This window comes from Halichoerus grypus, chromosome 1, assembly GCF_964656455.1.
Source record: "Halichoerus grypus chromosome 1, mHalGry1.hap1.1, whole genome shotgun sequence".
Taxonomy (NCBI): Eukaryota; Metazoa; Chordata; class Mammalia; order Carnivora; family Phocidae; genus Halichoerus; species Halichoerus grypus.
The window spans coordinates 191,486,023-191,507,189 of record NC_135712.1 but is presented as its reverse complement, the minus strand read 5'-3'; the positions used below and the strand labels follow the sequence as shown (position 1 = coordinate 191,507,189).

At 37.7% G+C, this 21,167-nt stretch overlaps 1 protein-coding gene across 3 annotated transcripts in view; it reads right to left on the bottom strand.

Annotated features, from left to right (window-relative positions):
• DENND6A (DENN domain containing 6A) overlaps positions 1–20,624 on the bottom strand; it is a 57,273-nt gene extending 36,649 nt beyond the window's left edge. Inside the window, exons 1-5 of one of the 3 annotated variants that reach the window (XM_078076853.1) lie at positions 20,285–20,423; positions 8,922–9,001; positions 6,249–6,287; positions 6,109–6,151; positions 1,085–1,197 (exon numbers count right to left, since the gene is read on the bottom strand). In XM_078076853.1, the coding sequence (XP_077932979.1) occupies positions 1,085–1,197; positions 6,109–6,151; positions 6,249–6,287; positions 8,922–8,999 (273 nt within the window). In that variant the 5' untranslated portion in view covers positions 9,000–9,001; positions 20,285–20,423. Of the gene's footprint in view, positions 1–1,084; positions 1,198–6,108; positions 6,152–6,248; positions 6,288–8,921; positions 9,002–20,284 lie in introns of all 3 variants that reach the window. The other 2 variants (XM_078076850.1, XM_078076848.1) reach the window with 2 other exon arrangements.
• Between the last annotated feature and the right edge of the window lie 543 nt (positions 20,625–21,167).

The following is a 21,167-nucleotide window of genomic DNA, read 5'->3' as shown; positions in this document are numbered from 1 at the left end:
GAAATAGCTCAGTTTGGCTAAAATATGGCACCTGTATAGAAAGGAGATAAAGCTGGAAATTGGAAAGGTAAAGGTCTTACTTTGGAAGGCCCAAAAAGTGAGGATGAGGAAACAGTACTATCATTAGCTCTTTATTCATTAAGCAACATAGTCATTTTATATTTATTTTTATATAATATATATGTATACTTTAGCTAGCAACACTGTGTAAAATACATCAAAAAAAACCCACAAAAGATGGGATATCTTTGGGCAAATTTCTTATCCTCAACAGCCCTCAATTCCCTTATTTGCACAAGGAACTCTCTCAGAACACTGTAAGGAGGATTAATGAGATAACACATACTTATTAATACAGTGCCTAGAACATAACAAGCTCCAATAAATAGTAGCTATTATTAACAGTTGAAAGAATATGTCAATACCAATATCAAAAGGTCATGGAAAAGAGTAGATGGCTATAAGACATTTCGAAGGTAATATCTTTGCTAACTGGGAGAGGGTTCCTGTCATTAATGGAACCAGGGAGGTTAACTGTAAATGCTGATTTCAGGCAAATGATGTTATACTGGATGTGCTGATAGGATATCCAGACGGAAATGTTCCTCACGCAGTTAGAGATGGAAATGTGGAATACCAAACAGAGACCTACCTCTGATATCACCTGAATTGCTAAAATTGTCTTTAATAAATAATAACTGTAAAACAAACTCATTAAAAAATCAAAATGAGACAACTATAATTCTATCATAAAGTAGGGAATCTTCAACTTGAGTGATATTTACTGGTATAGTACCACCCCAACTCCACATCTAAGCAAAGAGTTATTAAAAATTGAGGGAAAATCACCTCAACATTCTAATCAATTTCTACACTTCACAACAGCATTATGTTTCAAGAACAGTAACTTTATAAAGTCCCTTTCTTTCACATGCTGAATCCTTATAAAATGGACTCACTTAGGAAATCTAGCAGTATAATATAGTAATAAGATAAAAACAAAATATTTCTGAATGCTATAAGAGGTAGCTGAGTTCTAAAGTTTCCTCTCACATGGACATTTTTCTATTACTACTTTTCCAACCTTTAAGTAAACTGGTAAATCTTTGTCATAATGATCCAGGAGACAATGCAGTGACACCCTCCTCCCAGAAGATTGTCGAAATCTAAAACAAAACTGGGTATCTCCAAGACAACCTAATGAAAACAAAAATGAAAATAATTAAGAATAGCATAGTATAACATTTCTTTATCCAGATTCATCAAATGTTAGAGCCAAAAAGGTCCTATGAATTGTTTAAACCCATTTTATCATGTTTTAGAGGAAAACAGGAGATCCTGAGAGTTCAAGTGACTTGTCCAAAGCCATCTTTGCTGGTTAGAAGTAAAGCCATTAGCAAAACATACACCTTAACGCCTAGGTCTCTTTACTATTTTTCCTATTCCTATTTCCCTCATTTAATTAAAAAAATCTTTAAACTGTTTGCATGTAATGTTGACTCACAAACATAATAATGAGAAAAAGAAGCCAAATACAAAAGAACATATACTGTTCAAATCCATTTATATATATATATATATATATACACATATACATATATTTTTAAGCAGGCAAAACTAAACTATAGAGTTTAGGGATGCATGGTTGGGTGATAAAAGTATAAAGAAAAGAAGATACTTATCACTAAGAATCAGGATTGTGGTTGCATTTGGAGGGGGTGGGAAATAGTGCTTAGGAGGGGACATGAGGGGGCTTCTAAGGCGCTGACAATGTTCTATTTCTAGACCTTGTATGTGTTTTACATTTCACAATGAGAAGTTTCTTTTAAAAGACATAATATAGCAGAATCAGGAAGTCCCCAAGTAATAGATTCACTATTTTCATCATTTTAATTTTAAAAGTTTTTGATTAATAAAGTTTTTAAACATTAATCACTTCTAGCAAACCTCTTAAAACATGTAAACTTTACCTAAACTGTCTGGCAGTAATTACAAAAAACCATAAAGAGTCTTAAAAAGTAAAAGACACATTAAGTAGCTTGTCACTGAAATTCTTCCTGGTTATTATATTTAGAACTAATAAGATTAAACTAAATACGAAATGTGCTCAAGATTTTATTACTTACTATTATACAAAGAAGTACTCATATTTCCTTAGCACATGAAGTTCTTAACAAAGGAAGCAGAAACCTGATATGTTTAAGTTTTTAAAAAGCAACTCAGTATATAAACCTAAATGTAATCATAGAAATTAATATTTCTTTGGTGGTGGAGGAAAGAAACACAGGGAACTGGAGGATAGGTGAAGTCAGTTTCTTTACTTGTTACAGTAGTTTAAAAATAAGGAAAACATGTGAAACTGAGATAATGGAAAATACTTCTAGCATTGTTTTAGTTCAAGAGATGTATAAGAGGGTTCAATTTTTCCCTTTAGAAGACATTTAAGTATTGTTTAAAAAGAAAAAGAGCCAACAGACATGAAAAAACACTCATCATTCATCATCAGGGAAATGCAAATCAAAACCACAATACCACCTCACACCTGTCAGAACGGCTAAAATCAAAAACACAAGAAACAACAAGTATTGGTGAGGATGTAGAGAAAAAGGAACCCTCTTGCACTGTTGGTGAGAATGCAAACTGGTGCAACCACTGTGGTAAACAGTATGGAGTTCCTCAAAAATTAAACATAGAACTACCCTACAATCTAGTAATCACACTACTGGGTATTTACCCAAAGAATACAAAAACACTAATTCAAAAGGATATATGCACCCTTATGTTTACTGCAGCATTATTTATAATAGCCAAATACGGAAGCAGCCCAAGTGTCCATCAACAGATGAATGGATAATGAGGATATGGTGTGTATACATGCACACACATACACACACATACCACATCTTGCACATTTATATACACAGAATGGAATATTACTCAGCCATAAAAAAGAATGAAATCTTGACATTTGCAACAACATGGATGGATCTAGAGAGTATAATGCTAAGTGAAATAAGTCAGAGAAAGACAAATACCATACGATTTCACTCATATGTGGAATTTAAGAAGCAAAACAAACAAAGGGAAAAAAGAGAGGGAGAGAGACAAATCAAGAAACAGACTCTTAACTATAGAGAACAAACTGATGGTTACCAGAGAGGAGGTGGGTAGAGAGATAGGTGTAATAGGTGATGCGGATTATAGAATACACTTACATTGATGAGCAATGAGTAAAGTACAGAATTGTTGAATCACTATATTGTACACCTGCAACTAATACTATGCTGTATGTTAACTGTACTGGAATTAAAATTTAAAACTTAAAATATTTTTTATTTTTTATTTTTTATTTATTTATTTTTTTTTTAAAGATTTTATTTATTTGACAGAGAGGGACACAGTGAGAGAGGGAACACAAGCAGAGGGAGGGGGAGAGCTAGAAGCAGGCTTCCCGCTGAACAGGCAGCCCGATGCGGGGCTCGATCCCAGGACCCTGGGATCATGACCTGAGCCGAAGGCAGACGCTTAACGACTGAGCCACCCAGGCGCCCCAAAACTTAAAATATTTTTTACAAAAGAAAAGAAAGAAAGAAAATTCCACCGAGAAGTATACACTAATTTCTCTGAGACACTTAATAAGATAGAGCAGGAAAATGCAATGGCTCATAGTAACAATACAGATTTATTTTGATGAGATTGTAGGGTATCAGGAGTGCCTTGCCCTTCCTAGATACCATTTTCTGCATGGCAAATGTAAAAAATCTGGTTGCGAATCTATAATGTCTCCTTTCCTATCATGATAATGGTGAGGTCAGGATGGAGAACAGATAAGGAGTTGATATTTCTTTAGTAACCTTCAGTGTGTGAAGAGACAGACCCCTGAAACATAAAACAGGAACCATTTACCTCAGTTGACAAGGCTAACATGGCTAAAGCCTTTTTGACCTGGTGAACTATCTTCCTGACCAATTCTATACAGCTTGTGGGTGCAGCTGGTCAATGGAAAGTTCTCACAGCATACCCATGATTTGAGAATGGAGCCAGGTGGATAGGGATTTATGGCTATGGGAGTTTTATTACTTCCTTTTCACAAAATTCAGCATTCCTTGCATTTTCCAGATGCTATATATCTGTTTCTTAAAATCCAAAATTTGGCTCCTAAAGATAAAAGTCACTCAAATACAACAAGATATTGAAACCTAAAAACAAACCAAACAAAATTTTTTTGTGAGGAAAGTCACAGGATCTAAAGGTCTGTGTGGATAGCAGGTGGAGGAAATGGAGGATTGGCAAGTCATTCCACTGGGAATCCCAAAAGCATTCTTCTTTATCTCTATACCAGAGAGTCTAAATCTTGTTTTACTTTTTTAAAGTGTGCACCATGGAAACAAAACCTAGATTATGATTCTTTCCTAAAGACTACTCTACGTACCTGGATTTCCTTCCATAACAATAACAGCTATTTTGGGAAAAATTAAATCCACTTCAAAGTTGGCACAGGAATCCCAACATGCATTTCATAAATATATAAGTGAAACAAACTGGATAATCACAACTGAGACTAGCACTCTCAAATACATATAAAACTCACAGCCTATTGTTGTCTAGATTAATGTTCATCTCCTAAGACGGCAAGATGTCTGTTTTTAAGACCTTTTGTCAATTTTATTTCTAAGTATCCACCACACTTAAAGTAAAACAAACCCTACTTCATTTGATGTGCAGCTTATAAGGAAGGCATTACAAAACATCTGTACGTCACTCAAGTGCCTAAAATACTGAACAAATTCTGATTTACATGGATTACACTTCTAACAAAAAGGGACACAGGGAGAGACTGACTACAAAACTAAAAATAAAAAAGGCTACCCAAACACCATGTAATTAGCTTCTTAACCTTGAAGATCATGAGGGGAGGTGAAAAAAAGCCATGAAAACCAGCTGTGATCTGAAAGAGAAGAGTGTTCAGTGTAATCCACCGTGCCTCCAATCACGTAAAATCAGTTCATCCTGTAATGCATACAACTCAGCTTACCCTGAGTCCTGGAAGTCCAATCCAACACTCACTATATTCAGAACTACATGTGTGGACTTTGTAAGGAAATGAGGAATGATCCTATAGGACCTCTCTATCGTTATTTCATTAATAGGCAAACATACTAAGAGATTCCAATAATTCCAGGTTAGAATAAAAGCCCTACTGGGATCTCTCAAAGGCTTTTTTTTTTTTTTTTAAACCAAGACACCATTTCTTTTTTACATAATTCCTGAAAGCTGAGTTGCAAATGTATAGGAAAGAACTCTGGAAGCATTTATAAGGTAAGGAGAAAATATTTAAAAAAAAATTAAAATGTCAAATCTCCCAAATCAGATTAACTAAACTAAAATGACAGGATATTAGAAGTAACCACAAAAGGAAAGGGAACTGGAGTGCCTTTGCTTCATAGGGTTCTAACTGTGTGTGGTCTAAGATGTGGAATGTTCTGGTCACTAGAAGCCTGAAAAGCTGTTTTGAAAGGGAAATATAAGGGGTAACCTGAAAGATTTCAACAATTAGGACCACACAAAGGGAGAGTTTGAAAAAGACCAGCAAAACCAAGCTTAGTAATAATAGCAAACACTTACATGTTGCTTTTTATATGCTAACCACTATTCCAAGTGCTTTACATATGTTAACACAAACTATTACAAGTAATTGATGGCCATGCTTCATAACCAGATTCACCCTGTTGTGTGTGTGTGTTTTTTTTAACTCACTGCTTTAACAGAGTTCTTGGTAAGCTTCCAAATCCTGAACTGAAAGTAAACTACTTACTATAAATCCAAACATACCAATGTTGCTGGTTTTCGATCTCTTCACTATTGCAACAGTTTATTGCTCCTTGATGTTTTACCTCACTACAACATAACAGTTATTTAAAAGTTGAACCAACTAAAATCAAAAAGACATGACTGGCATCATAAAACTAAGAATTGCAATCAATGACTTGTTAGGCTGAAATTGAGTCTGCATTCTAATATTCTATTTCAATCCATTTTCATATATTAAGGTATAATCAATATCCTTAGTATAAAATTCAACAAAAATACCACATGAAAAATAGTTACCTGAATTTGAATCTGGAAAAGACAAATAGCAAATATTGGTTTTCTGAAAAAGAAAACAAAAGCTATATATGCTGACACACACACCAATAAAGACAAATAGAATATAATAGCAGACTACACGGAGCAATATTTTTACTTACTTCTTTATCAGTAAGTTTGGAATGTTGAGGATAAATTACCTGGAAGAAAAAGAATTAAATCTTGTTAGACAAATATACTGAGTATATATTATAGACATTAGCAGGTACTTCTAATGCCAGTTGGCTATGGTCAAAAGTTTTAAGAAATAGCTCACAAACTTCAATAATGACACATGGCAGAAGCTGGGAGAACTAAGTGGGATTTACATTAGGAAAATAATTTTCTGAGTCAAAGTTACCTCTAAAAGAATGGTGAAATCTTGGTTTATCAAGAAAATTTACCACATGAATTACTAATAACTTAAAGCTTACTGCGTCTTTTCTTTGGAAACCTAAAATCTAAAGAGAATTTGATCAGCTGGGTGCTACTCAAGAAATAATGATTTTCAATCGATTCTAAGAAGTAATGTGAATCACCAGCTACTTATTAAAAGAAAAATTGAAAGGAGAAAATAATTATCCATAGCTTAAGAAATCTCAAAGACTATCTCTCACCATAAAGTCTATCCTAATTTCCTCCAATCCCTTTAAATAATCATTGCATTTTCTTAGGACAGGTCAGTAGTGATCACAACCACCTTCTGAGGGAAACTCCTGCCCCACAGCCCCTGCAAAGGAAGCAAGAAGAGGCCAGAACAGCTCCTGTCAGAATAAGCACTAGCAAACACCAGACCCAAAGGCAGCAACTCTACAGGCCAGTCTACCAACTACCTAGATGTGGCTGGGTGTGAAAATTCTGCCCAAAAGAATACCAGTGCTCAAGTGGACCAATCCAGACTCTCTGGGGAATGTAAAGAAGAAATGAGATTAAGAGCAGCAGGTTAGTGGCTGATAACAAAAAGGGGAGAAAACAACACAAAGAGTAGCTAAATTATGTTAATGTTGGGTTGCTAATGTCGGGATCCATGACTTCCCACTTCTGGAAGAATTCATGAGTTCTTCCCATTTCCCAGCTGCCCAAGAGCCTAATAATCTTCCATTTCCAGATACAGCATATAGTAATATCACATTATAAACCGTATTAAAGTGGTTTCACACATTTCTTTCACTTAGTTAGTCCTCACAATAATAGACAAGGCCAATAGTGGTATCCCCTTTGTATATATAAGAAAACTAAAATAAGAAAAAAGATGGGGAGAACTAATACTTAATGAGCATCTTCTGGAGTTTTTAATTTTCACAACAATTCTGTCCATTTTCCCTGTCTTTACAGAAGAGGGGGCAAGTTCATAGTAGTTAAATAACTCTTCTGAAGTTTACCTGTTTAGTAAGTGCCAGAGGTAGGGCTTGAACTTGGGCCTGTCTGATTCCAAAGTACACAAGCCACCATTCTTCACTCCACCCTTAGCAGTGATCATTACTGGGCAATCACAGCCCTCTTTCCTTGCTAGCTAGGATGTGGCATATCATCTTTCTCAATCTGGGGCTACGGGGAGGGTCTAGAGAGCTGATATATTACATGAAAACCATCTACCATTTCTAGAATAGAGAATGACACCAAAGCCAATATTCTACTTACACTGCTTTCACATTCTGACCTACCTAAATTAACCTCTGTCTCCACAATTCATGAAGGCAAGAATCTGGTCTGTTTTGTTCACCACTCTATCTTTACACCTAGAATAGTCTCTGCTGCATAGTAAACACTAAAAATATATTTCTTCAATAAGTGGATATACCCTCAAATTAGTTCAACAACTCAATATTTAATAATATGTAATTCTTCTTCACGCGTACATAGATCTCCCTTGCTTCACCTTGAGACCATTTTACCTTGTTACCTTTAAAGTAGAAATGGCAAACTTATAACCTATTTAGCTTTATTTTATGAAAATCTCATTACATGTAAATTATACCAGAGTTATCATATTGGTAAATTTAGTGGCCTGTAGTAATAGCTTTATCTTAGACTCTAAACTCAGTTTTATGTGAGTGCCCTTCAGATTTTTCTTTCCTGAAATTAAAATATGAACTCAAAAGCAAATATACAAAATTTCATTTTTTTGTTACATAAAGACTTCACAGTGGTTCCTTTGGACTTTGGTTTCCTATGGTTTAAAATACCAGCATGACAATATAGAAAAAAATGTTGGTAAATTTTACCCATATATATGAGTACCTTAAATATATATAACATGTGTGTATATATCTGTGTGTTTGTGTGTGTGTATTTAAGGGGCTTATGTATGCTATATATATTTAAGTAAGCTAAAAAGATGTTAGAACTACATAACCTATCAAGTCTGCCTTTTAAAAACTCTGTACTAGATTGTCAAACTATTCTAGAATTTCATTTTAACGTACCCTCTTAGGACTGCCCAGTGTTTTATTTTGGAATAGATACGATATTCAAAAAGAAGTAATGTATCTTTATATGCTATAGGTATGAAAATGTCCACAGAGTACTTAAGATCAAAAAATAGAAAAAAAATCATACTTAATTTTAAAACTTCAATTAAACTCCCTAGGTAAAAAATTTTTTTAAAAACATAACCACTGCCAAGTATCTCAAACTGCACAAATTGCCACAGTTACTAGATTATCTATGTACATACTTTATCTTGTAAAAAAAAAAAAAAGTATAAATTTAAGTATGGGCAATCAATGTTAGTTTAGTCAGTTAGCTCCTGATAACTATACAGGCATTAATCAACTGTGGATTGGCCCCAGTACCTGGAGACGCCTCCCGCTTGAAGTTTCCTCTCTCCACAGCTCAAGTCCAGGCATCTCTGTCCCCCAGGCCACTGGCATTCCTGGGAGGCATCAAAGGGGGACAGAGAGCATCAGCTAATGTCACCCTGGTTCTGTTACCTATGTTAAGATCTTCCATATTATAAGAAATAAGGGAGAGGTGGCCAGGTAATAAGCCAAGAAAAAGTAAGTTTTATTTGATATCCTTATTAAGGCCTAAAAATGATGACATAGCATAAATATTTCACATCATGATGTAATAGGAAAAAAGTACCCCAGAAAAAAATATTAATATATCTACTGGAAAATAATATTACAAAATGTTTTAAATCAGGTTATTCTCTTCAAAGGTATGTCTACCTGCCACTTGCCCCTGCACACCCTAACATTCCCACCTCAGTGTAGGATTAATTACAGCCCCAGGAGAAAGAAAATTAGGAACACCAGTTAACTTACTGCTACCACTTGGACATGGGAAAAATTCATGCCTGCCATGCATCCCACTTATCTGTGAATGGGTGCCTGCCTTTCGCCATGTCACTCAGGGTCTGTTTCCATTGCACAACCCTACCTCGCATCTCAGGCCCAGCAGAGACTACATCCCAGGCCATCCCAGGCCTGCCTTGATCTTCTACATAAATATTAACTCACATATAAACATCATCAAAACATAATTAAAAAGAGGATTAATTCCAAACCTAATAAGAACCCTGGCTGGCTCTCAGTCTGTGGAGTGTGCAACTTTTGATCTTGGGGTTATAAGTTTGGGACCCACATTGAGTGCAGAGGTTACTTAAAAATAAAATCTTATTTAGTTACTTATTTTTAATTTTTTTAAAGTAGGCTCCACACCCAGCATGGAGCCCAATGCGGGGCTTGAACTCACAACCCTGAGATGAAGACCTGAACTGAGATCAAAACTTGGATGCTTAACCAACTGAGCCACCTAGGTGCCCAAAAATAAAATATTTTTTAAAAAATTATGTCTTCAAAGATTAGACAATAACACTCATTACAAACTGAAAATGGAAACTGTTAACAGGCAAAAAGATAAGTCTACATTTTTCAACTGGTTATGTATCATATAATCTTTAAAATCTGGCTGGAAAATATTTTAAGATATATTAAATATAATATCTCTTTTAAAAGGCTTTTTAATATGAAAAATAAAGCAATGACACCCCAGTAGCAGTAAGTACACCTAACACTGAGATGCTGATTGCTAAATACCATTCTGCAATAAAAAGAATCAGGGCTTCTTAGGGAGGTAGCTGATTACAGGGCTGGGACAGGAGAAATACAAGATGAGCCTGGAGCATCTTGTGGTGCCAGAAAGGAAAAGTTCAAAAAAAGGAGGGGGGCATGATTAAAGGACAAAGGAGCCAACCTAAAAAGGTACCAATGCTCAAAGCTGGAATGATTTGATTAACAAAACAAATAATGATAGTACTAGATTATAACCCAAATAATAAGTATCCTTGAGTCCATACTGATATAGATAAATGGATGGATGGATGAGAGAGAAGGGACAACTCTTCCTCATAAAAGAATTCCAACTAATAAATATAGGAGTAAGGAAAATAAAAAATCACTATTAGAACACCAGAATAATAATTGCTGCAGGTAAGATCCACTTATGGATGCTAAATTAGCAGGCAAAGTTTAGAAAACAAGATACTGCCCAGTTTCAATCTCTAACAAAATAAACACTTATTAATTACAAAGAGAAAAACAGTAACTTTATAGTGGATAAACATGGCAGACATCATCTCAACCAAGTGATCAAGGTTAAAATCGCCAATAATGACACATTTTAATTTTAACATCCTGTACTTCTTGATATGATGTCCTGAGAAGGGCACATCATATGTGGGGTATTCTTTTTTTTAATTAAAGATTTTATTTATTTATTTATTTATTTATTTATTTGACAGAGAGAGACACAGTGAGAGAGGGAACACAAGCAGGGGGAGTGGGAGAGGGAAAAGCAGGCTTCCTGCTGAGCAGGGATCCCAATGTGGTGCTTGATCCCAGGACCCTGGGATCACGACCTGAGCGGAAGGTAGACGCTTAACGACTGAGCCACCCAAGTGCCCCCATATGTGGGGTATTCTTCCCAGTAATTCATAACCTCAGACTAATCATGACAATGTACCAGAAAAAACAAAATTGAAAGACATACTACAAAACATATAAACAGTATTCCAAAGTATCAAGGTCATGAGAGACAAGGAAAGATTGAGGAACTCCACAGATAGAAGACGACTATGGAGATATGATACCTATATGCAATGTAGAAAACTGGACTGGATCTTCAAACAGATAAAGCACATTAGTAGAAAAACTGGTGAATCCCAATAAACTCTTGTTTAGTAAATTGTATCATGCCAATGTTAAATTCTTAGTCTTGATTATTGTACTATGTTTATGTAAAATGTTAACTTCAGAGAAAGCTAAATGAATTACTTATATAACTCTATGTAAGCCAAAAATTATATCAAAATAAGGTTTAAAAAAAGTAACACCTCTACTTCACATCATATATAAAAAGTAACCCAAAGTGGATTAAAGACCTAAATGTGAGAGTTAAAACTACAAATGTCTTAGAAGAAAACACAGGAATAAATCTTTATGGCTGTGGATTAGCCAATGGTTTCTTAGACATAATAAAAGCACAAGCAACCAAAGAAAACATAAATTGGACTTCATCAAAATTTAAAACTTTTGTGTTTCAAAGAACACTACCAAGAAAGTGAAGACAACCCACAGAATGGAAGGAACTATTTGCTAATCATGTATCTGATAAGGGTCTAATATACAGAATATATAAAGAATTCTTATAATTCAATAAAAAAGTCAAATAACCCAATTTTTAAATGGGTAAAGAATCTGATTAGACATTCCTCCAAAAAAGATATACAAAAGGCCAATAAGCATATGAAAAGCCACTTGACACCATTAGTCATTAGGAAAAATGCAAATAAAATTATAATAAGATACCATCTCACATCCACGAGGATGGCTGTAATCAAAAAGACAGACAAGAACAAGTGCTGACAAGATATGGAGAAATTAGAACCCTCATACATTACTAAGGGAAGTGTGAAAATACAGCCACCTTGGAAAACAGTTTAGCAGTTTCTCAAAAAAGTAAACATAGTTACCTTATTACATAGCAATTTCACTCCAAGACAAGTGAAAACATATGTTCACACAAAAACTTATAAATGAATGTTCATAGCAGCATTATTCATAATATCCAAAAAGTAGAAAAAAATCAAAATTTTCATCAAATGATGAATGGATAAACAAAATGTCGTATTTCCATTTACTGATATAAAATTCAGCCATAAAAAGGAATAAAGTACTGATACATACTACAACATGGATGAACCCTGAAAATATTATACTAAGTGAAAGCCAGACAAAAAAATGCCACAGGCTGTATGATTCCATTCATATGAAATGTATAGAAGAGGAGAATCCACAGAGAAAGTAGATTAGTGGTTGCCAGGGCCTGGGGGTAAGGGGCAATGGCTCATGACTGAAAGAGGACATAAGGGAAATTTCTGGGGCAGTGATACTATTGTTTCGTGATCTCTAGGGTAGTGAAATGGTATGCTCACTTTATGAAAATTCATCAAACTCAGGATTTATATGCTTTCCTACGTGTATGTTATACTGCAATAAAAATGTTTACAAAGTGGGAAAAAATGGCCTGACCATCACAATACCAACACAGACTGGGCCTCAGTCTAAGATTCCAGTTCACTCAAGATCTAAACTAAATTATGCTACTGGAAAATGTAATCAGTTTGAACATGGAATGGACCATGAAGCATTTCTCTCTAATAAGAGTGAAGTTTAGATACAATTGTCCATGTTTCACATCATTCATCATAGTAAATACAGAAAACATAAAGTACTTGTAAATGGACTAACTGGAGAGGGGAACATCCCAGATTTCTCCACATTGGGATTATATAAATAGAACCAGAGATCAGTAGCACTGAAGAAGCCCTTGTACAACCTGGGAGCCTAAGCTCAGATCACTAAAGTTTAACTCTCAAACCACAGAACTACGTCAAGCTAATATGAAGTGCTCCAAGTTCACAAGGAAATTTAAAGGCCATTATTAGTACCTGCAAACACTCCTATTACAACCCCCATTGTTTAATGGCCTACCGTCCATGCCAGACTGGAAGCTCAATGAAGGGAGGATTCTTCAAGGCTTTCTCTCCGGAACACAAGAGTGTCTGGATATGGTAGTTGCCCAATAAATATCTGCTGAATTGATAGCTCAATGAGACAGTCTAGCAACATACAGTTACACAAAACATCCATTTTGATTAAAGCAGTAAACTTGCTGAGGATCAAATACTGGGGTTATGGAGCACCCAGTTTAAGAGGGAAAGAAACAACCCTTCACACAACTGCCTTCACCCTTCTCAAAAAAAATAAACAGAAACTTTGCTAAGATAAAGAAAACTGTAGTGACTACCTCAGGCTCCACCCCGCTAGGGGATAAAGGGAATAGGCAAAAGGCGGAAGTGAAAAAGAAAGGGGAGGGGCGCCTGGGTGGCTCAGTCGTTAAGCATTTGCTTTCAGCTCAGATCATGATTCCAGGGTCCTGGGATTGAGCCCCACATCGGGTCCCTGCTCCGCGGGAAGCCTGCTTCTCCCTCTCCCACTCCCCCTGCTTGTGTTCCCTCTCTAGCTGTGTCTCTCTCTCAAATAAATAAAAATCTAAAAAAAAAAAAAGAAAAGAAAAAGGGAAGTCAATTCTCCTAACTGCTCTTCAAAATATGGCACAGAAGTTTGCCTTCACCCCACAGCAGAGCTGTATCTTCAATTTGTGTGTTTGCTTTTAAAGTGTGGGGCACCTGGATGGCTCAGTCAGTTAGGCATCTGCCTTCGGCTCAGGTCATGATCTTGGGGTCCTTGGATCAAGCCCCCCGTCTGGCTCTCTGCTCAGCAGGGAGTCTGCTTCTCCCTCTCCCTCTGTGTTCTCTCCCTCTCAAATAAATAAATATAAATAAATAAATAATAATAAATAAATAAATAAGTGGGGGGGCTGAGATCAGTAATCCAAATGAAATCATGACTCACACAATATATTAATGATAAACTGTCCTGCTTTTTATAGATTAATTAGGCTGAAATTATTTTCAGCAAGAGGTGGAATACAATCTATATGTACATACAAATAGGCTATGTCATAGATTATCAGCAAATGAAACCTAATAAACTTGATTTCCAGGAACTGCTTTATTTTTAAGTTTGTTTTATTTATTTATTTATTTATTTTTAGTAATCTCTACACCCAACATGGGGCTCAAACTCACAACCCCAAGATCAAAAGTTGCATGCTATTGTGACTGAGCCAGCCAGTTGTCCCCCTAGAAGTGCTTTAAATACTTGTGATTCACATCCAAAACTGTGGGCTTTTTTTTTTTTAAATCAATTTAAAGCAAAATAATAGGAGCAAGAAAATAGCCAAGAACAGTCCTACACTGATGACTGAATGTGCAAGGACACTGTAAGGGACCAACATTTGGGCATGCATTAATTCTTACACGCATTCTCTCTTAGTACCTCCAACAACACTCTAAGGATATTATTTTTCCACTTTATAGTTGAGGGAAAGGAGACTCAGAAAATTGAAGAAACTGGACAAAAATCAGACAACTAGCAGATGTTCAAAACCCCACAGCTTGTGCTCTTTTCACTAGAGGGAGAGGGACAAGCAGACTCTACACTGAGTGTGGAGCCCGACTTGGAGCTCCATTCCACCACCCTGAGATAAAGACCTGCATCGAAATCAAGAGTTGGATGCTTAACCAACTGAGCCACCCAGACGCCCTCCCCTTTTTAAAAAAAATTATTTATTTAAAAATTATTTTTGTTTATTTTTGTTTATTTTTTTTGAGAAGGGAATGCAGTTGTGTGAAGGGCTGTTTCTTTCCCTCTTAAACTGGATGCTCCAAAACCTCAATTTTGGACTGAAATTGTCCAAAGAGTTGATAGGTAAAGCCTTCAAGGGCGAAAAACTACTAACAATGCCTCAATTCTTATAAAATCAAGGACTAGAGAGGTTCAGGAGGTGACCTCAAATTACAGAAATGTCAACTTCCTATGACATTCTATAAGTTCATGTGATTTTTTTCTTAGTTTTAGAGCAGTGTTATTTATTAATTATATAATCCTTTTTTTTTTTTTTTTTTTTTTAGTTTCAGAGGTAGAATTTAGTGATTTATCAGTCACATACAACATTCAGTGCTCATTAGTTCCAGTGCCCTCCTTAATGCACATCAACAGTACATTAAAAGGATTATTCACCACGACCAAGTGGGATTTATTCCTGGGCTGCAAATCAATCAGTGTGATACACCACACTTATAAAAGACAAGAACCTGGGTGCCTGGGTGGCTCAGTAGTTAAGCGTCTGCCTTCAGCTCAGGTCATGATCCCAGGGTCCTGGGATTGAGTCCCACATCAGGCTCCCCGCTCCGCAGGAAGCCTGCTTCTCCCTCTCCCACTCCCCCCGCTTGTGTTCCCTCTCTTGCTGTGTCTCTGTCTGTCAAATAAATAAATAAAATGTTTAAAAAATAAATAAATAAATAAATAAAAGACAAGAACCAGATGATCCTCTCAATAGATGTAGAAAAAGCATTTGACAAAATATAGCGTCCTTTCTTGATAAAAGCTCTCCACCGTGTAGTTCATGTGAATTAAAGGCTCTCAAAAATTCCTCTCTCATTCTCTCTCAAATAAATAAATAAATCTTTAAAAAAAAAAAGAGGGGGGCGTTTGGGTGGCTCAGTCAGTTAAGCGTCCAACTCTGATTTTGGCTCAGGCCATTATCTCAGGGTGGTGGGATGGAGCCCCAAATCAGGCTTCACACTCAGTGCAGAGTCCGCTTGTCCTTCTCCCTCTTTTCCTTCCCTCTTTCCAACCTCCCCCCTCAAATAAATAAATAAAATAAATAAATAAATCTTTAAAGGTTCTCAGAAATTCAAAACATTTCTAAGATGTGTGTACTGGTAGCAAATAACTCTCTACACTATAAAGAAAAAAGAAAAACCACTAAATACCCAAATTAAGAAAAATGGTTAAATAAATTGTTCCATAAAACTGTACTTATGAAGAGTCTTTAATGATCTGGCAAATTGTTTATGAGAATGTTTATCAATAAAAGCAGACTCTGGGATGCCTGGGTGGCTCAGTTGAATAAGCATCTGCCTTTGGCTCAGATCATGATCCCAGGAACCTAGGATAGAGTCCCACATCGGGCTCCTTGCTCAGTGGAGAGCCTGCTTCTCCCTCTGCCTGCCGCTCCCCCTGCTTGTGCTCTCTTTCTCTCTCTCTGACAAGTAAATAAATTAAAAAAAAAAAAAAAAAGCAGACTCTGATTGTAGACCTGTTTGGGGGACTGCTGCCCAGCCCATGCTTTGGAAGTGTCCCCTCCTTTTACAAGTGGCCACTACTGTCCCAAAACGCTGTCTCCTGACACAGATGACTGAACAAAAGGGAGCACCTGACCCATGCTGAGCCAATCAGATACTCCAGTATTTGAATTAAGCTTCAGCCTGGTTCCAGAATACAAAAGTAGAGTTTGGCTAAAATCAGTATCACAGTAATCCAAAGTCAAGAGAAACTGGGGAGCAGAAACTGAGACCCTTGCAGAAGAAGCCAGCCTCAGCACAGAGAATGGAACAGGCTTGCAGAGAGAAGCGGAGACAAAAGACCACACAGCTCCCGAGAAACAAAGGCAAAAAGCCTGAGGCTTTCCAAATCCCATGAGGTTCATTCCAGCTTCCTGCAACTGGGTTCCAAGAGACTCCTTACAATCAATCTTTTCTCTTAAATTTGAGAGCGTTTCTGTTCCTAACAATCAAATTAATTGACAGATATGAAATTATGTAAAAAAGAAAAAGCATTAACGAAAATGTCAACTATTAATAGCACTTGTTTCTTAGTATAATTATGAGTGATGTTTTCTAATGTTTATAATTTTCTTTCTTGCCAAGTTTTCAACAATGAGCATATTATTACTCAATCAGGGAAAAAAAAACTTGAATAAATGAGGCAATTCTGGACTCAGATAATTAAGGCTTTACTACATAATCAGGTAATTTTAGAGCTGGAAATGACTTAAGAGTATATAAAATCCAGAGGATTTGTAACTTTGTTCCAGAGGACACACGGAATCTGTGGTGATGCTCTAGGGCCACTTTGTGGGAAAGGGAAGAAGCTGAGTACACCTCCTATAGTCAACACCTTTTATATTTTCTTTCCAACTTAAAAGATACCCTTCATTGTCCCCTTTACCAAGGACAGGGCCTAACAGACATTTTATGCAAAACGGGCCACTCCCCTAACCACACAGGTCTTCATCGGATTGTTTGCCCCAAACCAGGCCTGAGTACCTTCCTCTGGTGTCTCTTCATTGAAGGGGCTGAAAAGGGCAACTTCTCTACCATAAAGATTATAGAAGCTAAGGAAATAAGTTGCAGGGAGCATGAAGCATGAACAAAATCCCATAAAACAAGAGCATAAGCAAGAGACTTCCAAGTTATGGGCTCTAGCCATTTTATGAAGCCCCAATAGGTTTGTACCTTGAGTATCTTGAAAAATCTATTGCCTTACAGCAAGTTTCCTTTTCTGCTCGAGCTATAGCTTAGTTTCTGTTGTCTGCAACCCCATACACACACACAGGCCCCATCTCAACCATGTTAGCCACTGAGGTCCCATATTAGATTTTTATTTACACAGGGAAAAAAGTTCCCCTGCTTAAAAAAAAAAAAAAAGGTATTGCTTCTACTAGCACAACTTCATTTTACTAGTGAGAAAATTAAGGTTCAAAGGCCTTGTCTTTACAAAGCAAGTTAAGGATTCTCTCCACTGAAAATGAAAAAGGGAATTTCAATACTTCCCAAATACAGACTTACATAGGTCTTACTGAGTCACAGATACTGTTCCAAATGTTTCACCAGCATTAATTTATCTAATTCTCACAGCAATGTCCTGATGCAAGTACTGTTACAGAGGGAGTGTGAGCCAAGCATAGTAATATGCCCAAAGTCACAGACTCAAATCTAGGCAGTCCAGCTCTGGAGTCTCAGTTCTTGACTGATATGCTATACTGTCTCTTTGTTAAGGATTTAAGCTTAACCAAGTGGTACTGTTTATGCATTTGTTTAAAATGTGCAAATGGTACTTTCTGTCACAACAGATTCTTACATCTCTTTCAACCCTAAAATTCAAAGATGTGATGTCACAGGTGGCTTCTAGGATATTATAGTCCAAATTTAGTTTTTACCTATTCTTTAATTAATTTCCCTTTTGAGTCTCCATGGTTATGCATTATAGGAATTGGGGCTAGAGCTACTTTATGTCACTTCTCCAACAAAAGTCTACGTTCACGTTCTTGTCCCATTACAGCCACCCCACCTGTCCATTTTTGGCCTGGATAGGGCCATATTACAAAAGTGACATGTATTTTTCAACTATTTCATTATATTCATTACTAATTTGTGTTCCTTTTTCTTCTTTTAAAAGTGGCAAGGTACAATATTCTACATTTCTCAAGAAAACGAAACAAAATTGTGTTGCAACCCATTTAATGTGTTTATCTTTCTTTGGATCCTTTATTAGGGAATCTTCCCCACCCTCATCCTATGCCTTCTAAAATCAGTGATTCTTAATCTGGGAACAGTGGAAGAGAAGATCCACAGATGACCCCCAGATAGTCCAGAGAAGTATATACACAATTCTGTATTAGCAAGCATTTTTGTAACGGAGTTCACATTTTTTAAAAAGATCCAGGATGCAAAAAAAGTCAAGAACTACTGACCTAAACTGTTCAGTAGCATATCCCATGGGAAATGAAATTCAAAGTAAGTCCTTTAATGATTCACCTTTTTGTAGCATCTCAATTATGCTAAATATTGTTTATTTGGTCAGAAGAACATACTTATAAATTATGTCCCAAATGATGAGAGTCTACAAGGATCTTCTTCAGTTACTTTAAGATACAATCAACAACAACCCACTCCGAGGTTTATGGTTAAATTGTATTTTACTACATATATAACTTCAGGTTAACATGTCAATGTAAATGATAGATGACTTATAAATCTCTAATTCAAAGTCTTTGGAAACTGTTGTTTGCCTCAATAAGATAAAGAATTGTTCATGTATTCATTCATTCTATCAAGTACGTATGGAATACCACTATGTACCAGGCATGGCATTTGGCCCTATCTGCTTCTGTGATTTATTCTTCGTTCCCCTCTAAATTGTAGTCTAAATCTACAAATACAGGTTAAAGCATTTTGTTCATATTTGTATGCCCAGCAACCAGCATAATGCTTAGATCTTAGTGGAAACTTAATGTGTATTGAATGTGTGATGATAAAACAAAGACAGGTTGAATACAAAAGCAGTAGCTTCGCTTTAAGAAAAACCTCCCTGCCCAATTTTCATAGCTAACTCATGCCACTAAAGTCTGAATGAGGTGGTTCATTAAAATCTGTCATCATCACCAAAACAGACAAAAATTTTCTAAACATACCTCCTTCTAATAAGGTTTTCCTTGGATACAATGACAAGCCATGTCTTATGCTACAAAAGGGACCCTAAACAATGTCAAGAATAAATAACATTCGAAGGCCTTTCAATAAGGCACCATAAAGATGTAAAACTTGAATGATTCACAAGCAAGATGAACTATGAAACTATGTTCATCTTGATAACAGCTTTCAAGCCAACTGTTTCAGAAGCAACATCAAGGAATAATAGAAATGATTTAAAAAAGAAATACTAGAAATGAGGAACAAAAGGGGGAAATGGAGAAAATCATGCTGAGATAAGCATTTCGGCTCAGGCTGAGTGCAATGCTCTCAGAATTACTGGAAATGGCCAAAACGGTCTCGGAGTCTAAAAAGTTGGTTGTGTGAGGTTTGGCTATTATAGTTCACCATATGTCAGGGGCATTATTCGCGTCTTCAGCAAGTCCCCAACATCCTGCCTGCAGCCTTCTCCGGGTGCCGCTAACCATTTTAGTTACTCCTGTGACACCGGGTTAAAAACAAAATCAAACAAAAACGAACCTCAACAAGTATTTAGGAGGGGCCTAGAGACTACTTTTCACCCCTAGCCGCAGCCCACGATCCTCCCACGGGAACTGCCAATGGACCGCAGCCCGGCCCGACAGGCGGAGGGGCGGCCGGCCACGCCCGGATGAGCGGCAGCCGGGGTCCGCGGGCCACACGCTCTGCTGGGGCCACCCAGGCAAGGGGACCCGGACGAGGCGCCAGGGGCAATGTGCGGCCGGGCCTCACCTCCACGGCTTGGCCCAGCTCCAGATCGAAGCCCACCACACACACGCAGTGCAGCCAGGCCGAGAAGCCGTCCCAGCGCAGCAGGCCCCGGCCGCGGCCCTCATCCTCTTCGTCGTCCTCCGGCGTGCCTCCCGCCGCCACCACCACGGCCGGCGCCCCGCGGTCCTCGGCCGCCGCCACCGCCTCGTCCAACGGCCCGCGGGAGCCAGGCCCCGAGGCTGCCAGGCCCCGCAGAGCCATCCGCCGCCCCCTTGCTGTTCGCGCCGCCTACACTGCAGACCGCGCAGCAGAGCGCCCCCGGCTCTGCGCAGGCGCAGCCGCCGCTGCCGCAGCCGCAGCCGCCGGGGACGGGCTCGGCCGGGGCGGGGCCAGGGCCGGGGCGGGGCCGTGGGCCACGTGACCCTGGGAGCCCGTCTCCGCGCTGGTGCACCCTCGTTCCCGGGCAGACGTGGGGTTATCTTACTGGCGCTTGACTGGGATTGTGAAGCCAGCCCTGGCATCCTTGTCTTAAAGCTCTTCAGGAGTGGTTTATGAATGCTGATACCCTTCTTCGCAGTCCAACGACCAGGGGAGGAATTATTCTTGGAATGACACGTTCATAATTATAAGGTATTATTAAATTACTACCCATGGTGGTAACGGTGGTTAACATTTCCTGAACACTCACTCTGTATCAGTTGATGTGCAAGCAAGTACTTTACAAATATTTACTCTGTTGACTCTTCGCATCATGACCAGTAGGTAGACTTCATTATTTCTTTTTTACAGATAAGGAAATTGAGATTCTGAGAGGTTACATGACTAGCCCAACAAGTACTACAACTTTGATGACGGCTTTCAGTTCACTCTCTCCGTCTGCTGATTCAGAGATCTGTGCCTTCAC